The sequence below is a fragment of the Canis aureus genome, chromosome X (assembly GCF_053574225.1).
Source record: "Canis aureus isolate CA01 chromosome X, VMU_Caureus_v.1.0, whole genome shotgun sequence".
Lineage (NCBI taxonomy): Eukaryota > Metazoa > Chordata > Mammalia > Carnivora > Canidae > Canis > Canis aureus.
The window spans coordinates 3,669,969-3,694,622 of record NC_135649.1 but is presented as its reverse complement, the minus strand read 5'-3'; the positions used below and the strand labels follow the sequence as shown (position 1 = coordinate 3,694,622).

General features: G+C 37.0%; 1 protein-coding gene across 2 annotated transcripts in view; it reads right to left on the bottom strand.

Moving 5' to 3' along the window:
* Positions 1-24,654, bottom strand: part of GABRA3 (gamma-aminobutyric acid type A receptor subunit alpha3) — a 326,698-nt gene that overhangs the window by 56,091 nt on the left and 245,953 nt on the right. For both annotated transcript variants that reach the window (XM_077889787.1, XM_077889786.1), the window contains exons 6-7: positions 18,073-18,155; positions 2,121-2,264 (exon numbers count right to left, since the gene is read on the bottom strand). In XM_077889787.1, coding sequence (XP_077745913.1) covers positions 2,121-2,264; positions 18,073-18,155 — 227 coding nt within the window. The remainder of the gene's footprint in view (positions 1-2,120; positions 2,265-18,072; positions 18,156-24,654) is intronic.

Here is a 24,654-nt window from a genome sequence, read left to right as displayed (position 1 = left end):
GAATGGTAAAGAAATGTGCTGTGAATGTATATACATTTTATACAGATATATACAGATATATACATGTATATATATATATATATACATATACATATATATATACACACACACAAACACACACACACACATACACACACACACATATATGCAGTGGAATATTATTCAGCCATCAAAAGAAGGAAATCTTGCCAATTACCACAACATGGGTGGACCTTATTTAGCATTATTGCTAAAAAAGTCAGATAAATACCAACATTGTATGAGCTCACTTATATATGGAATTTTTTTAAAAAAGAACAAAAAACAAGCAAACAAACCAAGTTCATAGATTCACAGAGCAGAATGGTGGTTGCCAGGAGTGTGGGAGGGGCAGTGGGTAAAATGGGTGAAGGTGGTCAAAAGGTACAAACTTCCATTATAAACTAAATAGGTCATGGGTATGTACTGTACAGCCTGGTGACTATAGTTAATAATACTGTATTGCATATTTGAAAGTTGCTGAGAGTAGTTCTTAAAAGTTCTCAAGAAAAGAAAATGTAACTATATATGTTGACAAATGGTAACCAGAGTTACTGTGATAATCATTTTGCTATATATATAAAAATGGAATCATTAGGTTGTATATCTGAAACTAATATAATGTCAAGTATATTTCAATACAAATATTACTAATGCATGTATATTTTATTTGGATTTTGTATATTTGGTGACAAGAAAACTAACTTAAAATATAAAATTAAATTAAAAACAGTATCAATGGTATTTATGTAAAAAAATGCAAAGGGAAACTTCTTAAAGATTATACACCAAAATGTACAATAATCAGTTAATGATGGGATTAAAGAATATTTTAATTTCCATATTTTGCTCTTCTGTGTATTCTATTTTTCCCATAATGAATGTGCATTGCCTGTGTGATAAAAACTAAACAAACAGGAGCTTAACCAAATGAAATGGGAGCTGGGGATGCTTGGAGAGCTAATGATGGATCTCAAAAGTTGATGCCAAGTGAGCCATGCCAAGGAAGGACTGGGAAGTGAGGATGTAGCAGGGAATTCTCTTCCCTCCCCCAGCATAGATATTCAATGGTCATGTGTGCCCTGGGCCTCTAGGGTACCTCTGTGCTGCTCTGAGCAGAGCCTTGTCACCCATGGAAACACACATGACCTCCTCTATGATCCTGGATCCTTTGCCCACAGCTCAAGTGGGATGGAGAACAGGCATGCTTTCAAGTATGTGATCACAGAAGGGAGGTCCTGGCCCCAGCTGCAAAGGCAGCACAATGCAGATGCACCCGGGAGCAAGACAAAGGCTTCTGCTTGAAAACATTAAGGGGTACCAAACGACAGAAGGAATGCAGTGTGCACATGCGGGTGCTGAAGATTCTGATCCCTCCTCCTGCTTGGGGAGAGCAGAACCACTGTCTAGGTAGGGAAGACTACCCCCTACATATACACACTCATAAAACTGAAGTCCAGCTGAGGTACCCTTGGCCCTACCCTTTCATGGAGTCCCAGGAAGTAAGTGGGTTTTGAGCACTCTAATAATAAGGCCTGTGCCCAGTTCACAGGTCAGGACATGCAAACTTAGCACTAGGTCTGCAACCAGTGGGCAATACTTATACCATGGTACACATCCAGTGTGAAAAAACCAAGTTGGGGAAGTTGGGCAACTGGCCCCAGACCACAGTTTCAATGCTTCCAGAGGATAGGAGGCATAGCCAGAATCTGAGCCCTAGGAGCAGAGTAGACCACCCGTGGAGGCATGGAGTGCTCTTTGGAGCAAAGTAATGAAATCCAGGTGGCCTGGGCACATTCATCTCTAGCACCTGTATACTTTCTCCAAAACCAGGCACCTGGCTCCAGCAGCTAACTCACACTGGCTGGAGGGAGAACTCTTGGACTTGGGCCAGCTATGTGCATTAGTGTCTGCCCAGCTAGTCAGCCTGGTCCAGCAATTACCAACTCCATGGCCAAACCCCAAAATCCTCTCAGAGAGAGCGGTCCACAGCCCTTAATGTCCTTAACCTTCTAACCCATTTAGAAAGCAAGGTATCATAGTTAAGAGCACTGGTATGTGGTCTGGTTACAAAAATGCTTATTAATAAAATAAATAAATACCTGTACTAGACCGGATTATCTCTGTCCCAACAACATGGCCCAGCAGGTCATACTGATTCAGGCGGGAGCCGTCCTGCGCTACTTCCACAGATTTGTTCTTCCCAAGAGTCCAGGAATAAACCACTTCAGCTGTTGTATAGGCATCTATGGGAGAAAAGGGTCAAGAAGAAGTTTAAGGGAAAAGAAAATAATTATCCTTAAAACTGAACTTGCAGGAGATTGAAATACGGCTTCCATCCTGGAAGAGTTCTGGGTATGCATTCTGTCTTCAACTGAATTACATTTATCCATCCATCTAGTAAACACTCACCGAATAACTACTATAGTTTATGCTGGGTAGACAGGAGTGAACCCAAAGTGGTCTCTTCTTTCAATTACTTTCACAGTATTCTGGACTGATAATAAATTGTTAAACTTTTCCTTGTGTTGGAGGATAGGCAGTAGAGGCAAGGGGTGGAATAGCTAAAATATTATCTAATGCAGATGTCCCAAAATCAAATGCCTGTAGGCGTGGGATCTTAAATAATTAAATCAGGATAGTTGTAAAAATCAACTGTCAGAAGTGTAGTACAATTTTAATTATCATGGGATGAGCATATAAGGTCAAAAAATTATAGTAGAGATATTTTAAATTAAAAACATAAAAACCTCAAATTAAAAATAGCAATAATTAATTATTACAATGTTCTTTTAAAAATTATTACCATTTTGATTTGCAAAATGGAAATCTGTCCCCTTTACTTCTGCACCAAAGTATTAATGTCAGGTCTTGTATTTGGAATTCCCATGTTGTGTACAGAATTTAAGTATGGATTAGTTTTAATAGGGCTGTGGGTAAGGGAAATGGTGGAAGAATAAGGAGTGAGGTTATTTAGTTTAAGTCAGTATCTTAAAGGAAGAACGTCGCTTTCTTTCCAGACATGGATTTACTCTTTGTACAATGGGTTTTATGTTTGGGGTGAGCATCTTGACCTAACTCAGGCACCTAGGTTCATAAAGAGAAGCCAAACCATACTATTCACTCATTTCACCCAACTTTTGAGCTGTCCTTCAAGTCAGTGGGAGGTCTCCGGCTGGTGGTGACAGCTGCTGTCTATATAATATGCTCTATTTAAGCCTTTTACCACAAAGCAAATAATTCCTAGTGAATCTACCAGTGAACAAACATAAATTCTGTGTCTCTACAAAACTTTGCAACATTGGACATACATTTAATAAGTTTGACATTAACACTCACATGTACTAATTGTGGTCTGCTTATATTATACTTCTTAAGACTTTTTTCAATATACTCCAACCATCTTCTGATTTGGTTGTAATAGGCAACAGCCAAAAATTTCTTCATTCACATCAAAATTCTCATTGAAATCATGAAAAAATATACACAACTCTGCAGTATTTTTTAATATCTGCGCTTTCATAAGCTACAGAAGAAAATACCACAAGAAATCCAGCTTTCCACATAATATGCCCTATATATGGTCTCATTTATTCAAAACAAACAAAAATACTTGTAGTTCAACATATAATTTTTCTGCAATAGACATTTTTAAAATAAATTTGGCATCTATAAAATATTTTGATACCTGGGAAGTTTTGTTGCTTAATATACAATTGTATTTCCCAGCAGCAACACTCAGTGTATGCATTTAAACACAAAACCTGTTGAACTTTCAGTCTGTTTTAAAGCTAATTAAGACTTTCATTGTACATCCTTTTTATATATCAATTATATATAGTTCCTTATAACAAATTACATAACGTTAATATCTGGTTTTATTTCTCCAACAAAGGCATACTTTGTATGCATAGTAAAGATGCAGAAATATTCTTCATTTCTATAAGGAAATGCAAACTCCCCTGGTTTTGTTTTGTTTTTTTAATAATAAATTTATTTTTATGGTGTTCAATTTGCCAACATACAGAATAACACCCAGTGCTCATCCCGTCAAGTGTCCCCTTCAGTGCCTGACACCCAGTTCTCTCAGTCTTTGTTTTTTTTCCTTAAGTTTTGATAGCAAGAACTATGTCACTTTCCTCTTAATTCTCCTAGGAGCTGTTAATTCTACTATATGTAATACAAAGGTGCAAATGAGTTGACTAATGGCAAATGACATTGGACCCTTTTTCAGGGAAAGGGATGGAGATTTGGGGGAATGGACAAGCACGTGCCCACTTACAAGGACAACCACCACTTAGCTGATTGTGACAATGTGAGAATTTGAGACCAATTTTGTCATATCTTCTGATTTCATAAAACACAAACAAATCTGGGGTTTTATGTGACATCTCCCAAATTTCAAATCTTTGCTAATAATTTTAAAAGTTATAAACAGGGATCCCTGGGTGGCGCAGGGGTTTGGCGCCTGCCTTTGGCCCAGGGCGCGATCCTGGAGACCCGGGATCGAATCCCACATCGGGCTTCCGGTGCATGGAGCCTGCTTCTCCCTCTGCCTGTGTCTCTGCCTCTCTCTCTTTCTCTCTCTGTGACTATCATAAATAAATAAACATTTAAAAAAAAAGTTATAAACACTACATGGATCAAACAAATCACATTTGCAAATCACCAATTTGCAACTTCTGGTCTAGAGATCTTCCCTATAGACAGCTATGGTCCTTTGTGATTCAACCTTGGAAATAAAGCATCCACTGTTGCCTATGGGGTATCTAGGGGCCCCAAATGGAATTGTAGATCTTTACACTATTATTACCAAGAGGAAAGGGAAATCCTCTCCTCAGGACTTTTCTCACTCCTGTATTTAAGACTTTTAAGTGAAGACTATCACAAGGCCCTGTCCTCTCATTTTCCCCAGTGCCTTCCATCTTCAGTATATATGTTTGGGGTTCTACTCTTCCTAAACAGAGAATTACCAATATATATATATATATATATATATATATATATATATATATATATATATATTTAAGTGATTCATCATTTTAATTAACTGTTGAACCGAATATACTTGTTTGATATTAGTTCTCTAGATCATACTTTCAGCCAAAAGAGACTTTAATATAACTTATAAACATTTCCAATTAAACTGTAACATTGAGGCAGTAAATGTTAGATCTACATTTGCTATGTGTCACACAAATATAAGTCTACGAATCTTCATGTATCCTTTTGTTGAAGTCACCATTGTAGAGAATGTGTCAGTAAGTGAAATCAACAAAAGGTGACTATTTCTCATTTGAAAAAAAAATGAAAGTCATTAACACCTTGTCTTAAAGTTCTAAAGCAGCATATTCAGCTTTTAAGGCAAAAAAAAGGCCAAAAAATATCATAACTTATAAATTCTGTAATTCTTCTTTTGGCATTAAAAGCCACAGCACAAATTCTTACACTTTGACAATATATTAGTGTACATCTGGATATACATTTGCCAACATTCTCCATTAGTATGAAGTTGTTCTGTGAAGCAGAGGTGAAGTGTGCATTGTAACAGGGCAACATTTAGTGGCCATCCTGGGCATCAGAGGACATGGAATGGCTGAGTCTTGACCTTCCGTTCACAGATATTGTATTTGATGGAACAGTAACCCTTTTCAGCCTGGCTGCGGCCTCCCCCGAGCGGATGGCGGTCAGCAAGCTCCATCGGGCCTGCTCCGGGTCAGGGCCGTGCAAGGTCAAGACACTTTGCCTCCTAAGAATAAACGATAGGCAGTCCGTTGGAGATGGTGTTTGGGAATTCTGCTCATTATGTGCCGAGTTATTCCCCTTATCACTCATGCATAGCTGGGGGATGCCTGCGAGCTGATTTACAGAGGGAGCCTGCCCTTCTGTGTCGGGTGGAGGTGGGGTGGCCGCACCGTCCCCACCCGCCCCCCTGCGCACCTTGCTGAGGGACTGTGACCGTTTTACTACCGTTATACCGTGACCGTTAACTCCCTATGTTTTTTTTTTTTTTAAGATTTTATTTATTTTTCATGAGACACACAGAGAAAGGGGCCAGAGACATAGGCAGAGGGAGAAGCAGGCTCCCTGCTGGGAACCTGATGAGGGACTCGATCCCAGGACTCTGGGATCACAACCTGAACCAAATGCAGATGCTCAACCGCTGAGCCACTCAGGTGCCCATTCCCTATGTTTAAAAGATAATGAGATGCTCTGCCCAATATACTCAAGATCTTGACAATGTAAAGACTAGAACATGTCTGTTCAGGAAAAGTGTAGCAGATGGAAGATATTTTTCACCCCTAAGAAAGAGAAGGAATTTCTTGGTGGGCCTCTTAACTTAAGCTGACTGCTTTGAGCAGATAATCCTGAATATTGGGCCTAGAAATCCTAGCATGTCCTAGTACAGATGTGACAATAAAACATGCAGCTATCAGTACCTTAGAAACTTCATTGGGCCCAGAGTAACAATTTGCATTAAGCAAAAAGAAATAGTTTTATTTCTTTGACACTAATATATGGGAACAGAGGGATTTATGGAGAAATATGTCTTCTTGTATGAAGAAGGTCAAAGCAGGAAAGGCAGGAACTAAAAAAGGAAGAGAAAGAAGAAGGAGAAATAAATTCAAAAAACAAATTGAAAACTATTTGACTGTTCACAGCCTAACTCTGTAATAGTAAACAGAAGTTAAAAGCACTCATGGTGGTGGTAGGTGGGGGTGGTGCCATTGCTTCTGCCCAGAGTAGAATATGAGGGAAGGGTTCATAAAGTAGAAAATGCTTAGAAAATGAGACCACTTTTAAAAGGTGACAGAAGGACATTCCTAGCAAAAGAATAATACAGCAAAGGCAAAAAGCATACAAGGGCACCAGTATTAAGGAAATTAATGGTATCCCTGGATTTACAGGCTAGAGAGAAGCTGAGGTAATATTGCCCTAGTTGCCTACAATAAAAATGAGAGTTTTAGTCCATAGGCTATTAGTTGTGGAGGTGCCTGAAGTAGAGAGATGATATAGCAAAATATATGCTTTTGAAGGACTGTGCTAGCTGCAGTATGAATGACTGGCTAGAAATAGTGAAACTAAAGCTAAGACATCAGTTAAGCCATCACAATGTTTGGTGTAAGTGACCCTTACAGCATAACATATGGTAACAGATAGTGGGCTGAACTGAGTGGGACAGAGAAGAGATTTCAGAGGTAGAATGGATTATAACTGATAGCTTTTCATTAAGATTAAGAAAGGAATGGAGGACATTTAAGGAAGAATTTTACATGACCTTAAAATTGTAGCTTTTGCAAGTCATAGATAATGATGAAATTCATTCACTCACTGGGGAATAGAACTCTTCTCCTTTAGCCTTTCTCTTTCTTCTCTCTTTCCTTCATGTACCTTGGGCTCCTTTAACGTCTCAGCTTTCCTCCCACACCTTTCCTCCCTACCCTTTCTTCTCAGTTCCAATCATTCTATTTTCACGGAAAAGCAGGGATAGAGTGTGTGTATTGGGGGATGGATGCTGAAGAAAGGAGAGCTACCAGAGGATTAGAACTATCACATTCCCAGAATGGCCCTTTCAACATATACTGGATGGACTATGATGGCACAAGCATTTCATTGCCTCCTTCTGCTACTTTAGCTTTGCTATGCAAAAGGGAAAAGGGAAATAAAGTTAAAGAGGTATATAACGACCAGAATGCAGAATCTAATAAATTAAGAAATGGAACACAATAGGTTTTAAAGAAAAATTAATCAGTTGGTTATAAGTTGCTTGATTCAGTTTGCTAGTATTTTGTTAAAGATTTTTCCTGTCTATCCTCATAATAAATATTTGTGGTTTTCTTGTGTCTTTGTGTTTTTTTTTCAGAGTAATAATGACCAGATTGAATGAGTTAAGAAACGTTACCTCCTTTTTTATATTTTGCAATACTCTGTGAAGACAGTTTTAATTCTTCTTTAAATATTTGGTATAATTCAATGGTGAGGCCATCTAGGTCTGTTTTTTCAGGGGGAATTATTACAATACTAATTTAATCGCTTTGTTATAGGTCCAATAAAAATTCTATTTATTCTTTAGTTAGTTTTAGTAATTTGTATATTTCTAGGAATTTTTCCATTTTGTCTAGGGTGTCTAAGGAGTTGGCCTACAGTTGCCCATAGTATTCCTGTATAATCCTGTTTATTTCTGTAAGGTCAGTAGTAATGTCCCTTCCTTTAGTTTTAGTAGTTTCAATTCTTCTTTTCTGGGTTTGTCTGTCTAGCTAAAGGTTTACCAGTTCTGTTAATCTTCTCAAAGAACCAACTTTTAGATTCTTTGATTCTCTTTAATATTTTTCTATTCTCTAATTTAATTTCACTCCAATATTTATTATTTTATTCCTTCTACTTGTTTGGGGTTTAGTTGGCTCTTCTATTTCTAGCTTCTTAAAGTAGGTCAGATTATTACTTCTTTATCTGTCTTTTCAATATAGGCTTATAGTTATAAATTTCCCTATGAACACTGCTTTAAGCTGATACATTCCATAGATTTTGGTATATTGTGCATCATTTTCATTCATTTCAAAATATTTTCTAATTTCCCTTGTGATATTTTCTTTGACCCATTCTTTATCTAGGAGTGCACTGTTTATGTAGAACTGCATGTTTCAACACATTTGTGAATTTCTCAAATTCCCTTATTTATTTCTAATTTCATTCAACTGAACACATTTTATGTTATTTTAATACTTTTAAATGTACTCAGTCTTGTTTTATGGTCTAACTCTGGGAAATGAACAAGGGGTAGTGGAAAGGGAGGTGGGCGGGGGGACGGGGTGACTGGGTGATGGGCACTGAGGGGGGCATTTGACAGGATGAGCACTGGGTGTTATGTTATATGCTGGCAAATCAAACTCCAATAAAAAATATACAAAAAAACCCATATGGTCTACTCCAGATAAATGTTCCATGTGCTCTTGAGAATAATGTGTTTTTTGATACTGTTGGGTAGAGTGTGGTATGTTTGTCAGATCTAGTTGTTTTATAATTTTGTTCAAGGCTTTTATTACTCTGTTGATGTTCTGTCTAGTGATCTGTTGGAAGTGGAGTAGTGAAATCTTTAGTTATTACTGTTGTCTATTTATCCTTTAAATTCTTTCAGTTTTACTTCATGTATATTGGGGTTCTGTGGTTAGGTTCATATATCTTTATAATCATGATAACTTCCTGATGGATTGATCTTTCTATTATTACAAAATCTTCAAGGCTTCGTCAGAATGCAGAGGAAGACGATGGGAACAGGACTCCCTGATTTTACTGAGAATAAGCACTTTTCTTGAATAACACTCCATAGATTGCTGTGAGCCTTTGGTGAGAGTTTAGAGAAAGTTTATTTTGATAATTTTCAGTTCTCCTTGGTTTTATGGAAGAGATTTTTCAGAAGTCCTTACTCTACCATTTCAGAATTGCTTCCTCATTATAGATGGGGGTTTTGTCAATTTATTTTATATTTTATTTCCAGTATAGTTAACATAGAGTGTTATATTAGTTTCAGGCGTGCATTACAGTGATTCAATAAATCCACACATCACCCAGTGCTCATTACAAGTATACTTCTTAATCTTCATCATTTATTTCACCCATCCTCCCATCCACCTACCCTCTGGTAATCACCATTTTGTTCTCATTAGAGATTATTACTTTTTAAAAGTTATCATGATGCGCCATGACTTCGGGGTTAGGAAGGCCATCTTTATTTATTTATTTTTAAATGTTTTATTTATTTATTCATGAGTGACACAGAGAGAGAGAGGCAGAGACATAGGCAGAGGGAGAAGCAGACTCCCTGTGGGAAGCTCGAGGTGGGACTCGATCTCAGGACCCCAGGATCACCACCTGAGGCAAAGGCAGGTGCTCAACCACTGAGCCACCCAGGCATCCCTCATTAGAGATTATTTTAAGGCTGATTTTCACTGCCCACTTAAGAATTTAAGAACTTAAATTACTCTTTCCTTCTTAATACACTTTCTTTGGCTTTCAGGATGATGTGCTTCCTTAAGTTTCCTCATACTTCACCTTTCCTTGCCTCCATATTTCCTGAGTTATTCTCTTCTCTGTAGCCTTTAAATATTATACTAAGGAGACAATCCTTGATACTTCTATCTATATACAGTCATTTCCTAAGTGATCTCTCCCCACCTATGGCTTTAAATGCTATTTTTATGGATGTCACCTAAATTAAATCTCCAGTCATCTTTTCTGAACACCAGACTTAACATCCCATATAATCAGCACTCAGAAGCACTGTTTGTGTCCCTTTTTAAACACAACCCCACCACAAGTAACCACTTTCCTGAATATTGTTTCTTTTTTTTTTTTTTAAATTTATGATAGTCACAGAGAGAGAGAGAGAGGCAGAGATACAGGCAGAGGGAGAAGCAGGCTCCATGCACCGGGAGCCCGATGTGGGATTCGATCCCGGGTCTCCAGGATCACGCCCCGGGCCAAAGGCAGGCGCCAAACCGCTGCGCCACCCAGGGATCCCCTGAATATTGTTTCTATGTGGAAATTCTTTCCTGGCATTTATTAGAAAATTTATATATTTTTCTGAATATTAAATACTGATAAAAATAGTTGAAAATGAGCAAAATGGAAAAAGTTTTATAATTCTATAACTACTAAAGCTTAACAATGGACATAGACATATTACTTATTTGAAGAAACCTACCAATGTCAAGTCAAAAGCAAGACCAAGAAATGCTGGCATATCAAGTCAGAAGTTGTAAAATGTCCAGGTATCAGTAAAGAAGTATATGATGATCTTATCAGTTGATTCTGCTTATTTTAAGTGTATGTTTGTGGCCCTGTATTCTGGTAATGGTGAGTCATTCTTATAAATTGTACATTAATAAATCTACATGCATAGTATACAATATACAATATATACATGCATAGTCTGCAAGTGTTCTTTCAAGAATTAGTTTGAGAAGCAAAATAAACCCTTAAATTGGCAGTTTTGACTTTTGATCCTGTGTAGTGCTGTTTACCTTGCTAAGAGATCCAAAAATATTGTTATTCAAATACTATATAGTAAGATTTCCTGGTGTTTTTCAGTTTTTGAGTATCTTTTATATGCTACTGGTCTTTGCTACTGCTTATAAACTATGTCTTATTTATTTAAAAAGTTGGATATTCATAGCAATGAGTAAGGAACATGAAGAAGGTTGGAAATGTTTTAGGAATAATATTTGATTTATAAAATTTTTAGGCATTCCAACTCTTATTCCTAAATCCTATAGTTCAATATGTCAGAAGTTTGGATAATATTATCAATAGCTCCTTAATTTCTCTTTCTTCAGTCTCATTGTTAGTGTATAGAAATGCCACTGACTTCTGGGCATTGATTTTGTATCCTGCCACGCTACCGAATTGCTGTATGAGTTCTAGCAATCTTGGGGTGGAGACTTTTGGGTTTTCTATGTAGAGTATCATGTCATCGGCGAAGAGGGAGAGTTTGACTTCTTCTTTGCCAATTGCACCCAAAAGCATAAGATACCTAGGAATAAACCTAACCAAAGATGTAAAGGATCTATACCCTCAAAACTATAGAACACTTCTGAAAGAAATTGAGGAAGACACAAAGAGATGGAAAAATATTCCATGCTCATGGATTGGCAGAATTAATATTGTGAAAATGTCAATGTTACCCAGGGCAATATACACGTTTAATGCAATCCCTATCAAAATACCATGGACTTTCTTCAGAGAGTTAGAACAAATTATTTTAAGATTTGTGTGGAATCAGAAAAGACCCCGAATAGCCAGGGGAATTTTAAAAAAGAAAACCATATCTGGGGGCATCACAATGCCAGATTTCAGGTTGTACTACAAAGCTGTGGTCATCAAGACAGTGTGGTACTGGCACAAAAACAGACACATAGATCAGTGGAACAGAATAGAGAATCCAGAAGTGGACCCTGAACTTTATGGGCAACTAATATTCGATAAAGGAGGAAAGACTATCCATTGGAAGAAAGACAGTCTCTTCAATAAATGGTGCTGGGAAAATTGGACATCCACATACAGAAGAATGAAACTAGACCACTCTCTTTCACCATACACAAAGATAAACTCAAAATGGATGAAAGATCTAAATGTGAGACAAGATTCCATCAAAATCCTAGAGAAGAACACAGGCAACACCCTTTTTGAATTCGGCCGTAGTAACTTCTTGCAAGATACATCCACGAAGGCAAAAGAAACAAAAGCAAAAATGAACTCTTGGGACTTCATCAAGATAAGAAGCTTTTGCACAGCAAAGGATACAGTCAACAAAACTCAAAGACAACCTACAGAATGGGAGAAGATATTTGCAAATGACATATCAGATAAAGGGCTAGTTTCCAAGATCTATAAAGAACTTATTAAACTCAACACCAAAGAAACAAACAATCCAATCATGAAATGGGCAAAAGACATGAACAGAAATCTCACAGAGGAAGACATAGACATGGCCAACATGCACATGAGAAAATGCTCTGCATCACTTGCCATCAGGGAAATACAAATCAAAACCACAATGAGATACCACCTCACACCAGGGAGAATGGGGAAAATTAACAAGGCAGGAAACAACAAATGTTGGAGAGGATGTGGAGAAAAGGGAACCCTCATACACTGTTGGTGGGAATGTGAACTGGTGCAGCCACTCTGGAAAACTGTGTGGAGGTTCCTCAAACAGTTAAAAATAGACCTGCCCTATGACCCAGCAATTGCGCTGTTGGGGATTTACCCCAAAGATACAAATGCAATGAAACGCCGGGACACCTGCACCCCGATGTTTATAGCAGCAATGGCCACGATAGCCAAACTGTGGAAGGAGCCTCGGTGTCCAACGAAAGATGAATGGATAAAGAAGATGTGGTTTATGTATACAATGGAATATTACTCAGCTATTAGAAATGACAAATACCCACCATTTGCTTCAACGTGGATGGAACTGGAGGGTATTATGCTGAGTGAAGTAAGCCAGTCGGAGAAGGACAAACATTATATGTTCTCATTCATTTGGGGAATATAAATAATAGTGAAAGGGAATATAAGGGAAGGGGGAAGAAATGTGGGAAATATCAGAAAGGGAGACAGAATGTAAAGACTGCTAACTCTGGGAAACGAACTAGGGGTGGTAGAAGGGGAGGAGGGCGGGGGGTGGGAGTGAATGGGTGACGGGCACTGGGGGTTATTCTGTATGTTAGTAAATTGAACACCAATAAAAAATAAATTAAAAAAAATATTATCAATAGCAATGGTAGATAAACTATTAAAGACTTCTAATACTACAGATTAATTTTGCTGGGTTTTGTATATGATATAAATGGAACCATACACCATATACCTAATGTGTCTAGCTTTTGCTCAGCATCAAATCTGTAACCTCATTCATGTTTCTGAGTATGATATACTTGTCATTGTATAGCATTTCATTGTGTGAATATGTCATAGATTTTTTAATCTGTTCTGATGGATATTAGTTTTCAGTTTGGCTCAACTAAAATTAGCTCTGTTATGAACATTCAGTGTATGCCTTTTGGTAGACCTAAATACTGATTGACTTTTAGAAATATACACAGGACTAGTGGGTGCCTGGGTGATGCAGTTGGTTAAAGCGTCAGACTCTTGGTTTCTGCTCAGGTCCTAATCTCAGGGTCCTGAGATCAAGCCCTGAGTTGGGCTCCACGCTCATTGTGGAGTCTGCATAAAACTGTCTCTCCCTCTCCCTCTGCCCCTCCCTGCCTTCTCTCTCTCTCTCTCAAATAAATAAATAAATGTTCAAAAGAAGAGAGAGATATTCAGAATTACAAATGCTAGATTATATGTGTCTGTCCAATACTAGTAGATAACACCAATTTCCTAGAAACTTTGTACAATTTTACATTCCTATTAACAGTACATAAGAGTACAGTTGTGTTCCATATCCACACCAGGTTTTTGTATTTTCTATCTTTTTTCATTTTAGTTATTCGAGTGGGTATGGAGTAGTACCCTCTGGATTTTAATTTGCATTTCCCTGCTGACTAATGTAATGGATCACTTTACATGTGTGTGTGATTGGGAAACCCTGTTTTACAAGGTGCCTGTTCAACACTTTGACTTTTGTTTTCTATTGAGGTTTCTGTCTACTACTTATAGATTTGTAGGGGGAGGGTCTTAATAATTATGGATTTGAGTCATTTGTCATGTATATGCAATGCAAAATTTTCTCTCATCCTATGGCTGGCCTTTTCACCATTGTCTTTTGATAAAAAGAATGAATTTTTAATATATTCTAAGTCATCCTCTTTTACGTTTGTGATTGGCACTATTCTAAGTCCTGTTTAAGTAATCTCTACCTCTTTCAAGATCATGAAGACATTCTCTAATATTTTCCTCTAAAAAATTTATTGTTTTACCTTTCACCATTTTATATTTATATCTATTTATATCCATCTGGAATTCATTTTTATGTATAATGAGAGATACAAGTCAAGATTTCTCTTTCTTCTACCTTCCTTTTCTCCCTCTTTCCCTCCTTTTCCCTTTCCCTCTCTTTTTTGGACTTTCTATTATATCCCATTAATCTACTTGCCTATCTTTCCAACAATAATACCTATAGCTTTAAAACTTTAAAATATAAGTCTTGATACTGGTACTAGATTTGATTTGATTGTAGGTTCTCCAGTTTTATTTTTCTTCTTCAAGATTGCCTTATTTATTTTTGGCACTTTTATATTTCTATATAAACTTTGGAATCAGGGATCCCTGGGTGGCTCAGTGGTTGAGCACCTGCCTTCGGCCTGGGGCGTGATCCTGGAGTCCTGGGATCAAGTCCCACATCGGGCTCCCTGGGTGGAGCCTACTTCTCCCTTTGCCTGTGTCTCTGCCCCTCTCTCTCTGTCTGTCTCTCTCTGTCTCTCATGAATAAATAAATAAAGTCTTTAAAAAAAAACAACTTTGGAATCAGTGTTGTTCTCTTTGCATTTATCCTTTTTGGTGTTTACCAACTTCTTGAATCTTTGGATTGATAACTTTATTTTTTATTTTTTTAAAGATTTTATTCATTTATTTATGAAAGACACAGAGAGAGAGGCATAGACACAGGCAGGGGGAGAAGCAGACTCCCTGCAGGGAGCCCAACAGGGAGTCCAACCTGAGCCAAAGGCTGATGTTCAACTGCTGAGCCACCCAGGTGCCCTGGATTGATAACTTTAAAAGCATTTAGCCTTTAGCTACTTAATTATTGTTTTTGCTCCTTTCTCTTCTGTTTTTCTTCTGCAAAATTACACTCACTACAATTTATTTTGCTGTATCCCACATGTTTCTTACTCTTTTCTGTATTTCATCTCTCTGTGCTCAGTTTTGTTCTTTTTTGTTTACCCATTTTTTAATGTTATCCAATTCTGTATTCTACTTTTAAATCTATGCATTGAATTCTGAATTTTGCATATAAGTAATATCTAATTTGTTTTTCTTTATATATTCTAATTTTCTGTTGAAATTCTGTTTTATCTCTTATCTATTTTATTCATCTTTTCTTCTTTTTCTTAAACATATTAACCATTGTTTTTAAAAGTCTTCGTCTATAAACTCACATCTGGGTCACCTGCTGATCTATTCCCATATTCCATTTTTGTTTTAAAATCTTGGTAAAGGTCATATGGTCCTCTGTTGCTATGCCTAATGATTTTTCTATTGATTTGCAGACATAGTATAACAAACTGTAGAATTTTCAGATGATGTTGATTTCCACCAGAAAGGCTTCATTCTTTCCTTGCTAAACAGCTAGTGTGGGAGAATTATTACCTTAATCCCATAAGAGACTGAGTTGGATTATAGTTTTGGTTAAATTTGGTATGTCTCTGCTGTTCCCCTGTAACTAGGACATAGCTTCTATGGAGTTTTAAACTGATAGCCTGGCATGACTTATTTTTTATAGCATTGGTAAACCAGCTTCACTTTTCAGAGGTGTTCATATTTTTTTTTAGCCTTATGATTTGTGCATATTCAAAATTTAGCAATTGTATTGAGAGGGACATTAGCCAAGAGTTTGAGACCATCTAGATCTCTATTTTTATCACGTTAGCTCTCTGTGACCATCATGACCATCAAAACTATTGTTTTTTCCCCTATCATCTAGCAGCAGCCCCAAGCTTAGGGCCAAACTTGAATTCTAACCTGCAATCTGTGGCCAGAATTGTCAAATACCACAAAAAAAAATTAAGAAGCTGCAGATCACAAATTCATCTATAAGAGATTCTATTCTTTTTCCAGAATTTTTGTCTTTTGGTTCTCATTGCTTCTACTGTACTAGGTTTTCTAATTGTTCATGAGGGGAGCACTGTTCACCCACAGACACTCTTTCTCACTGTTTTTGCCACTGTCACTGTAATCTGAGTTATTATCATTTCTCATCTGAATTACTGCAATAACCTTTTAACTGGACTTCCTTCTTCTATTCTTCTTATATTTATATTTTTAATAGAGTATCCATAATGATTCTTTTAAAACATAAGTCATATAATGTAATCATTTTGTTCCAAATGTTCCAACCACTCCTCATTTTCTCTTAAAATTCAAAGCCCTTTAATGTCCTACAAGACTCTGGATGACATGGCCTCTTCTTTGATCTCATCCTCTCCTAGTACTTTCCCCTTTACTGTGTCTAGCTATATTGGATGTTCCTTGGAGAAGCCAGACACTTTTCTGACTTGGGGTCTTATCCCTGGATGTTCCCTCTACCTGGAGCAGTTTCCTCTAATATCTGCATTGTTAATGCTGTTATCTCCTTAAAATTTCTGCTTAATTGTCACTTTTTCAAAGATGCCTATGCTGATTGCCCTATTTTAAATTTCAATGGCAACACCTATCTTCCACCTAGACAAGACTGATACCCCTTATTCTGCAGTACTTTTATGTCTTCCCATGGTAATTTTCACTTTACAACACACTTTATACTTTACATTTCAATCTGTTGTTTATTTTCTCTTCCACCATCCCTCTCTCCTCTATAAGCTCCACAAAGACAGGGTCTTTGTTTTATTCATGGATGTATTCTAAACTCCTACAATAGAGCCTGGCACATAAGAGACAATCTATAAGTATTTTACAATGATTGAAAAAATATGTCACATGTAATTATTTGGGTCATTTCAAATGTACTTTCTACTTTAAAATATACAGCTAAATTTAATTTAGACACAATCAACACAGACCTTGATATATTGCTCAGATGACTCCCTATATGAAATTTACTTTAAAATTCTTAGAGTTAGAAACTCACTCAAATTCTATTCAATTTTGATTTTTCTAACTTTCTTGAAAATGGGCTATGTATTTACTCATTTCTCTGTCAGATTTACAGTTAATGGTAAAGGCAATACTCTGTAAAAATGAGAAAATTTCCAGGGTCTCTTTCTATCTACCATTTACTGCAGAGAATTAGATAGAACTATATGAGATGCAAGTAAAATAGGCATTTCAAAAATATAAACACGTTCTCTTTTGGAGATCTTGTCCTTTGGAAGCTGCTACTATACTCTATATTGGCTCTGGTTTTTTTTTTTGTTGTTGTTGTTGTTGTTCATTCATTCATTCTCAAGTTTTTATTTAAATTGCAGTTAGTTAACATACAGTGTACTGTTAGTTTCAGGTGTTACAATGTTTAACATACAGTGTACTGTTAGTTTCAGGTGTTACAATGTAGTGATTCATCACTTATGTACAACACTCAGTGTTCATCACAATATATTAACTCTGTCTTGCTATACCTTCTGGACAATTAGGAAACAGATGTTAATGTTTCAATCTAATGACAAAAATGAGTCTGAAATGGTGAGATAATATTTGCTATCTAGAAAGAAAACAATTAAAAGCTAAGTCTCCTCCTGACCAGTTAGTACTATTCAACCCCACGCTCCTACCCCATTCCCATACCAGCCTGGTTCAGCTTTAGATTTCAGCTTTAAAAACTACTAGGGGACAGAACAGGAAATACTGTTTCTTTTGGAAGAAGATCAGGTAAACAGAAAGTGACAAAATACGTACAGCTTCCAAACTTCAGTGGGCAGGCATGTACATCCATAGGAAAATCTTCCAAATGCATGGGGCACTCAGCATGAATTGTTAACCTAAAAGAAAGGAGAACAGAAAATGAGATTAAGCTAAACTGAATGGGGTTAAAAACAGAACTGAGTTCCTATTCATCAACAATGGGGTGCCTCTAAGAATAATGGGGTTTTGTTTATTTAGGTTTAGTGAGATTGAAGTCTTTATGAACACAAGGGATGAATTAAATGAACTAGAGAGTCTCTCAAAGCAGCATTCAGATTTTTAGATCAGATTTGAATCCCATCTTACCGCTTTTAGAGAAACAAATATAATTATCTTCTGTAGCTGAGTTCCTTTACTCAGCTCTCCTCCTCAAAGAAGCCTGAAAACACAAGATCCTGACTCATTCACTCCTGGTAGCAGTTTAGTTATTTATTAAGTAATTCTCAACAGGCTATCAAGTAAGTTAACCAATTTAAAGACTGCACTGGAAAGATGAATATCTTTACCCTGATAATGAATAAGAACAAAAGATGGCTCTGCTGCGTACAGCAACTGCGATAGCTTTGTTGAAGAAGATGACTCTTGGGGAACACATATACACACTTGTGTATGCATGCACATGCATACACGTGCACACACACAGACACATACACACACAACTAGTCAGGAAAAAATATATAAAGGTAATAGGGGACATCAAAAACCTCAGAGGTTAAGTCTAAAGATCTCATGCTTTCTTTATAGGAATAACATGTAGGAGAGACTTTATGGATTCCTCAATGAAAATCTGAATGGGGTATGATTTGCCATGCCCACATATTCATTTTTCTGCTTTAGTCTGCTTAAATTATCTATTCAAGATTTCCCCTCTGGGTTCTTTAAAGAATTTTGAGCTTTAGTTTTCCTTTCCTACATAGATAGTAGCCTCCTATGTAGAAATGGGACCTACACAGCAAAAATTCAGAGTTCTTTGGAGCCTAGCTCTAATTAGTTATTTCTAGTTAATCAGTATATCTCCCAGTTATACTGGATTCAATCTATGCCATCCTCTTGGAGTTCTAGGTGGCCAACTTGCCAGCATCTCCAACCCTAGTTAATTGTTAAACCTGATGAATGTGTAACACTTCACAAATGATCAGAGGAACAATACTAGACAATGTACAAAGCAGGCTGATTTAAAAAAAATATGTTCAGGTGTGTATTAGCAACAACTCTAGGATAAAAGGCAGAAAACAAGTATATGCCCATCTCTTATTTTTAGTTCTCCTATCTAAACGGTAAGAGATAGAAACTAGATGGCAAGTGTCCTTGTAGACCTAATTAATCCCTTTGATATTCATAAAATTTTCCATGTGTCTTGGACAAAAGCTTAATTCTCAAGTCAGCCTGCAATATCCTACCAATTCACTCTTTATTCTCAAGGAATAAAGGGGGTTTCATAATTCAAGGAATTTGACACACGGAAATGTATTTTACTCAGAAACCTGTTCCTTGTGTTGGATACTTAAAAGATTTCATGAGGGTTTAATAAAGAAAATTGTGTTCCTTCTTTCCACTTATATTAGTATTTCTAAGACACTGCCTTTTATGAGTAATACCAAGGGGAAATTACTTTATGTCTACCCAGCAGTCCTGGAGACATGGCAAATAAGACCACAACAAATAGATTATCAAAGCAAGATGCAAAGGGTACTGATTTCTGATTAATGGAGGATCTTATTTATATAACTTTTCTGTCTTCTTTCCCACACACTCTGCGCTCATCCTACCTAGGCACACAGCAGAGAAGAGAGAGCAGATGTGGGTGAGAGCAGGGTATTTCACAAGCCAGATTATACTGTGATCTTTTTAAGATTTTATTTATTTAAGAGAGAGAAAGAGAGTACAAGCAGAAGGAGGGGCAGTGGGAAAGGGAGAATCAGGCTCCTGCTCAGCAGGGAGCCCAATGTGGGGCTCTATCCCAGGACCGAGGGTTCATGTCCCAAGTCAAAAGCAGATGCCAAACTGACTGAGACACCCAGGTGCCCCAATGTGCCGTGTTCTTCTCATTGGTTCTTTTTTTAAAATGTTGTCCTTTTTTAAAAAAGATTTTATTTATTTATTCATGAGAGATAGAGAGAGAGGCAGAGACATGGACAGAGGGAGAAGCAGGCTCCCTGCAGGGAGACCTATGTGGGGCTCAATCCCAGGACCCCAGGATCACACCCTGAGCCGAAGACAGACACTCAACCACTGACCCACCCAGGCATCCCTTCTCATTGGTTCTTAAGCACATCCTAATGCTCTCTGACATCCCATGTCATACTGTCTTCTTCCTTTCTTCCTTCTCTTTACCTTGTTAGAACTTTCAAGACCCCTTCAAGCTTCTCTGCAGCAGAAAGCAGACTAACTATACTCAGACTAATATCCTCATCACTATATGTCATAAACATTTCCATCCCCTCCAAAAGTTTCCTTCCACTCTCTTTTTATTATTGTTGTTGTTTCATATGACAAGAACACTTAACATAAGATCTGTCCACTTAGCAAATTTTTAAGTATACTATAGAATATTGTTAATTGAGAAAAGGACCTGAATAGATATTACTCCAAAGAAGACATATAACACAGGTATATTAAAAGGTACTCAATATCACTAATCATCAGGGAAATGCAAATGAAAACCACAATGAGATATTACCTCATACCTGTTAGATAGATTATTATCAAAAAAGACAAGAGATAGCAAGTGTTGATGAGGATGTGGAGAAAAGGCAACCCTGTGCACTGTTAGTGGGAATGTAAATTGGTGCAGCCACTAGGGAAAACAGTATGGAGGTGCTTCAAAAAATTAAAAATAGAATTACCTTAGGATCCAGCAATCTTACTTTTAAGAATATATATACAAAGTTACTGAAATCAGGATTTCAAAGAGATATCTGCATTCCCATGTTCATTACAGCATTATCCACAATAGCCAAGACATGGAAGCAATCTAAGTATTCATCAATAGGTGGATAAGAAAATGTATATAAACATACAATGGAATATCATTTAGCCTTAACAAAAAAAGGACATCCTGCCTTTTCAACCACATTGATGAACTTAGAGGACATTATGCTAAGTGAAATAAACCAGAGAAAGAAAGATAAATAACTCCAAATACTATAATCTCTCTTAGATGTAGAATCTAAAATAGTCAAACTCATAGAAGCAGAGAGTAGAATGGTGATTGCCAGGGCCTGGTGGGGAGGGAAGGGGGAGATATTAGTGAAACAGTACTAAGTCTTAGTTTTACAAGGTAAATAAGTCCTAGAGACCTATTGTACAGCAAATTATCTTTAGTGGGTTTTTCATGAAAGGCCAGAGGCCCCTCAAAATGTGACATTCAGATCATAGGGACTGTGTTCCAGTCCAAGGTTTGGCCTGCTTTGATTCTTATGCAAAAACAAGACAGGAAAAAAAGAAAAAAACAAGACAGGAAGTAAGAGGCAATTCAGGAAATAAGAGGCAATTCAGGAAATCTCTTTCTCTAGGGGTAAAGGATACAGGATAGAAAGGAAGCCCTTTTTAGCACTGCATGTGTGCATACATGTGTACACATGCACACACTCCCCCTCCCCTCCATTACTGTGTTTTGCAGCATCCTGGCTTCCTTGTCACCCTACCCTTTGCTGCTCAACAGTTGGTTTCTATTACACCAGAGTAAAAAGTTACAGTTTTATTACTGCTATGGCCCCCTAACTGGTCTCTCTGCTGTCACCCTTTGCTTTTACAGTGTATTCTCCACACAATAGCTTTCTAATGCTTCCTTATCATTTTTAAGTATGCATGCATGTATGTACATACGTATGTATGTATTTGACAAAGAGAGAGAGAGAGGATGCATACAAGCAGGGGGAGAGGGAGAAGCAGACTCCCCGCTGAGGAGGGAGCCTGACATGGGGCTCAATCCCAGGAGCCCAGGACATGACCTGAGCCAAAGGCAAGATGTTTAACAGACTGAGTCACCCAGGTGCCCCTAATGATTCCTCATCTCCTACAGACAAAAAGCCAAAGTCCTTGTCATGGCTGAGAGGGTCTTGTATGACCTTCTGTTCCCCTCTGGCTTATCTCCTACAATGCCCTCCATTGTTCACTTTGTTCTAGCCACACTGGCTTCCTTGCTGCCTTATTGAAAACATCTGGTTTTATTTCCTCAGGTGTTTTACATATGATGAAACTGAAGGGAAGGAAATTGTCCATATCACCTAACAAGTCTGGTCCAGAGCTGACTAAAAATTTCCTGATTCTTTGGTGGAGTCATCAAATATTTTTTCTAAAGATTTTATTTATTTATTCATAAGAGACAAAGAGAGAAGGCAGAGACATAGGCAGAGGGAGAAGCAGGCTCCTCGCAGGGAGCCCATTGTGGGACTTGATCCTGGGACTCCAGGATCAAACCCTGAGCTGAAGGCAGACACTCAACCACTGAGCCAACCAGGCGTCCCTCATCAAGATTTTTGACCACCTACTAGGTGTCAGTTATTATTCTAAGCAATTTAAGTACATTAGTAAACATACCAAGAATGCTGCTCTCTAGGGCTTACATTTGAGTAGAGGGAAGACCAAAAAAAATTAAAAGGTAAATAAGTAAGAAAATAAATAAATAAATCATATAGTAAAAGGTAATATGCCTCAGGAAGAAAAATAATATGTGAGTAAAAAGTATTAGAGAGGGATTGCAATTTTCAATAGGGTGTTTAGGGAATACCTCACTGAGTAGGTGACATTGGAGCAATGACCTGAAGGAAATGAGACTGAGCCTTGTAGACACTTGGAGGAAGAACATTAAAAGTAGTGGGAGTAATAAATGCAAAGGCCTTGAGGTAGAAGTTTGTCCAGTATATTCAAGGAATAGCAAGTAGACCACTGTGGCTATAGTGGAGACATGAAGAGAAAAGATTAATAAAAGACAAATTTAAAGAGGAAATTATGGGAAAATGGCCTTCCTAGAATATTTTGGTTTTCACCTTAAATGAAATATGGAGGTATTGCATGATTTTTAGTAGAATGGTGATTTGATCTAATGTTTTAGGATTATTCTGGCAGCTATGTAAAGAATAACTTGCAGGGCAACAGCAGGAAGATGAAATTCAGCACCCATTCATGATCCAAAACTCTCAAAAAACTACAAATAGAAGGTAACTTTGTCAACTGATAAATAATATTTATGAAAAATCTACATTTAGAATCATACTTTATGATGAAAGACTACTTCCTCTTACAATCATGAACAAGATAATGATGTCCACTCTCTCTCATTAAGCATTTTCTTGGAGATTTTAATCAGTCTAAGAAGAAAAGCAATGGGAAGTGACTGCTAATGGTTATGGAGTTTCTTTTTTAGAGCAATTAAAATATTTTGAAGTTACATATTGGTGATGGCTGCACAACCCTGTAAATATATCAGAAAACATTTACTTATACACTTTAAAAGGGTAAATTATGGGACATGTGAATCATATTTCAGTAAAGCTATTTACAAATTTAGGCAAGCTATGGGTGCCTGGTGGCTCAGTTGGTTAGGCATCTGCCTTTGGCTCAGGTCATGTTCTCAGGGTCCTGGGATCAAGGCCCACATGGAGCCCCACATGGAGCCCCACATTGAGCTCCCTGATCAGCAGGGAGTCTGCTTCTCCCTCTCCCTCTGCTCCTCCCCCCTTGCTCAGGTGTGTATTCTCTCTCTCTCTCTTTTAAATACATAAATAAAATCTTTTAAAAAATTTAGGCAAGCTAAAGAAGTTAAAGACATAAAAAAGGGAAAATAAGAGGCAAAACTGTCTTTAATTTCAAGTAACAGTTTTTAGATATTCCATATTTATAGAAGTCCTAACATCATTAAGATTCTCTCCAAATTAATCAATAGATTCAACACATTCCTTATCAAAATCTCAGAAGCTTTTCTTTTTGTAAAAATAGCAAGCTGATTCTAAAAGTTATATAGGAATACAAAGAATCTAGAATAGGTAATACATATTTAAAAAGAAAAAAAAACTGTGAGTACTTTTACTTCCCAACTTCAAAATATACCAGTAAGCTACAGTAATCAATACAGCATGGACTTGGTCTAAAGATAGGCAATATAGATGAAAGGAAAAGAATAGAAAGTCCAGAGATGAACTTCCACATTTATGGTGAGTTGATTTTGACCAAGGTTCAAGGCAATTCAATGCATAAAAAAATAGCAATTTCAATAAATGGTGCTGGGATAATATCTACATGCAAAAAAAGATGAACATAGACTCTTATATCATAAACAAAAATCAACTCTAATGGAACATAGACTAAAATTTAAGAGCTAAAAGTACTAAAAAATCATAGAAGAAAAATCTTTATAATCTGAAGTCAGGCAAAGATTTCTTAGAACAACAAAAATATGAGCTATAAAAAATAAAAAGTATGAAAAAATGGACTCATCAAAATTTAAACATTTTGCTCTTCAAAAGACACCATAAGAAAAAACAGAAAAAAAGAAAATGAAAAGACAGCCATAAAATGGGTAAATATATTTGTGAATCATGTATTGATAAAGAATCTGTATTAAGAAAATATAAA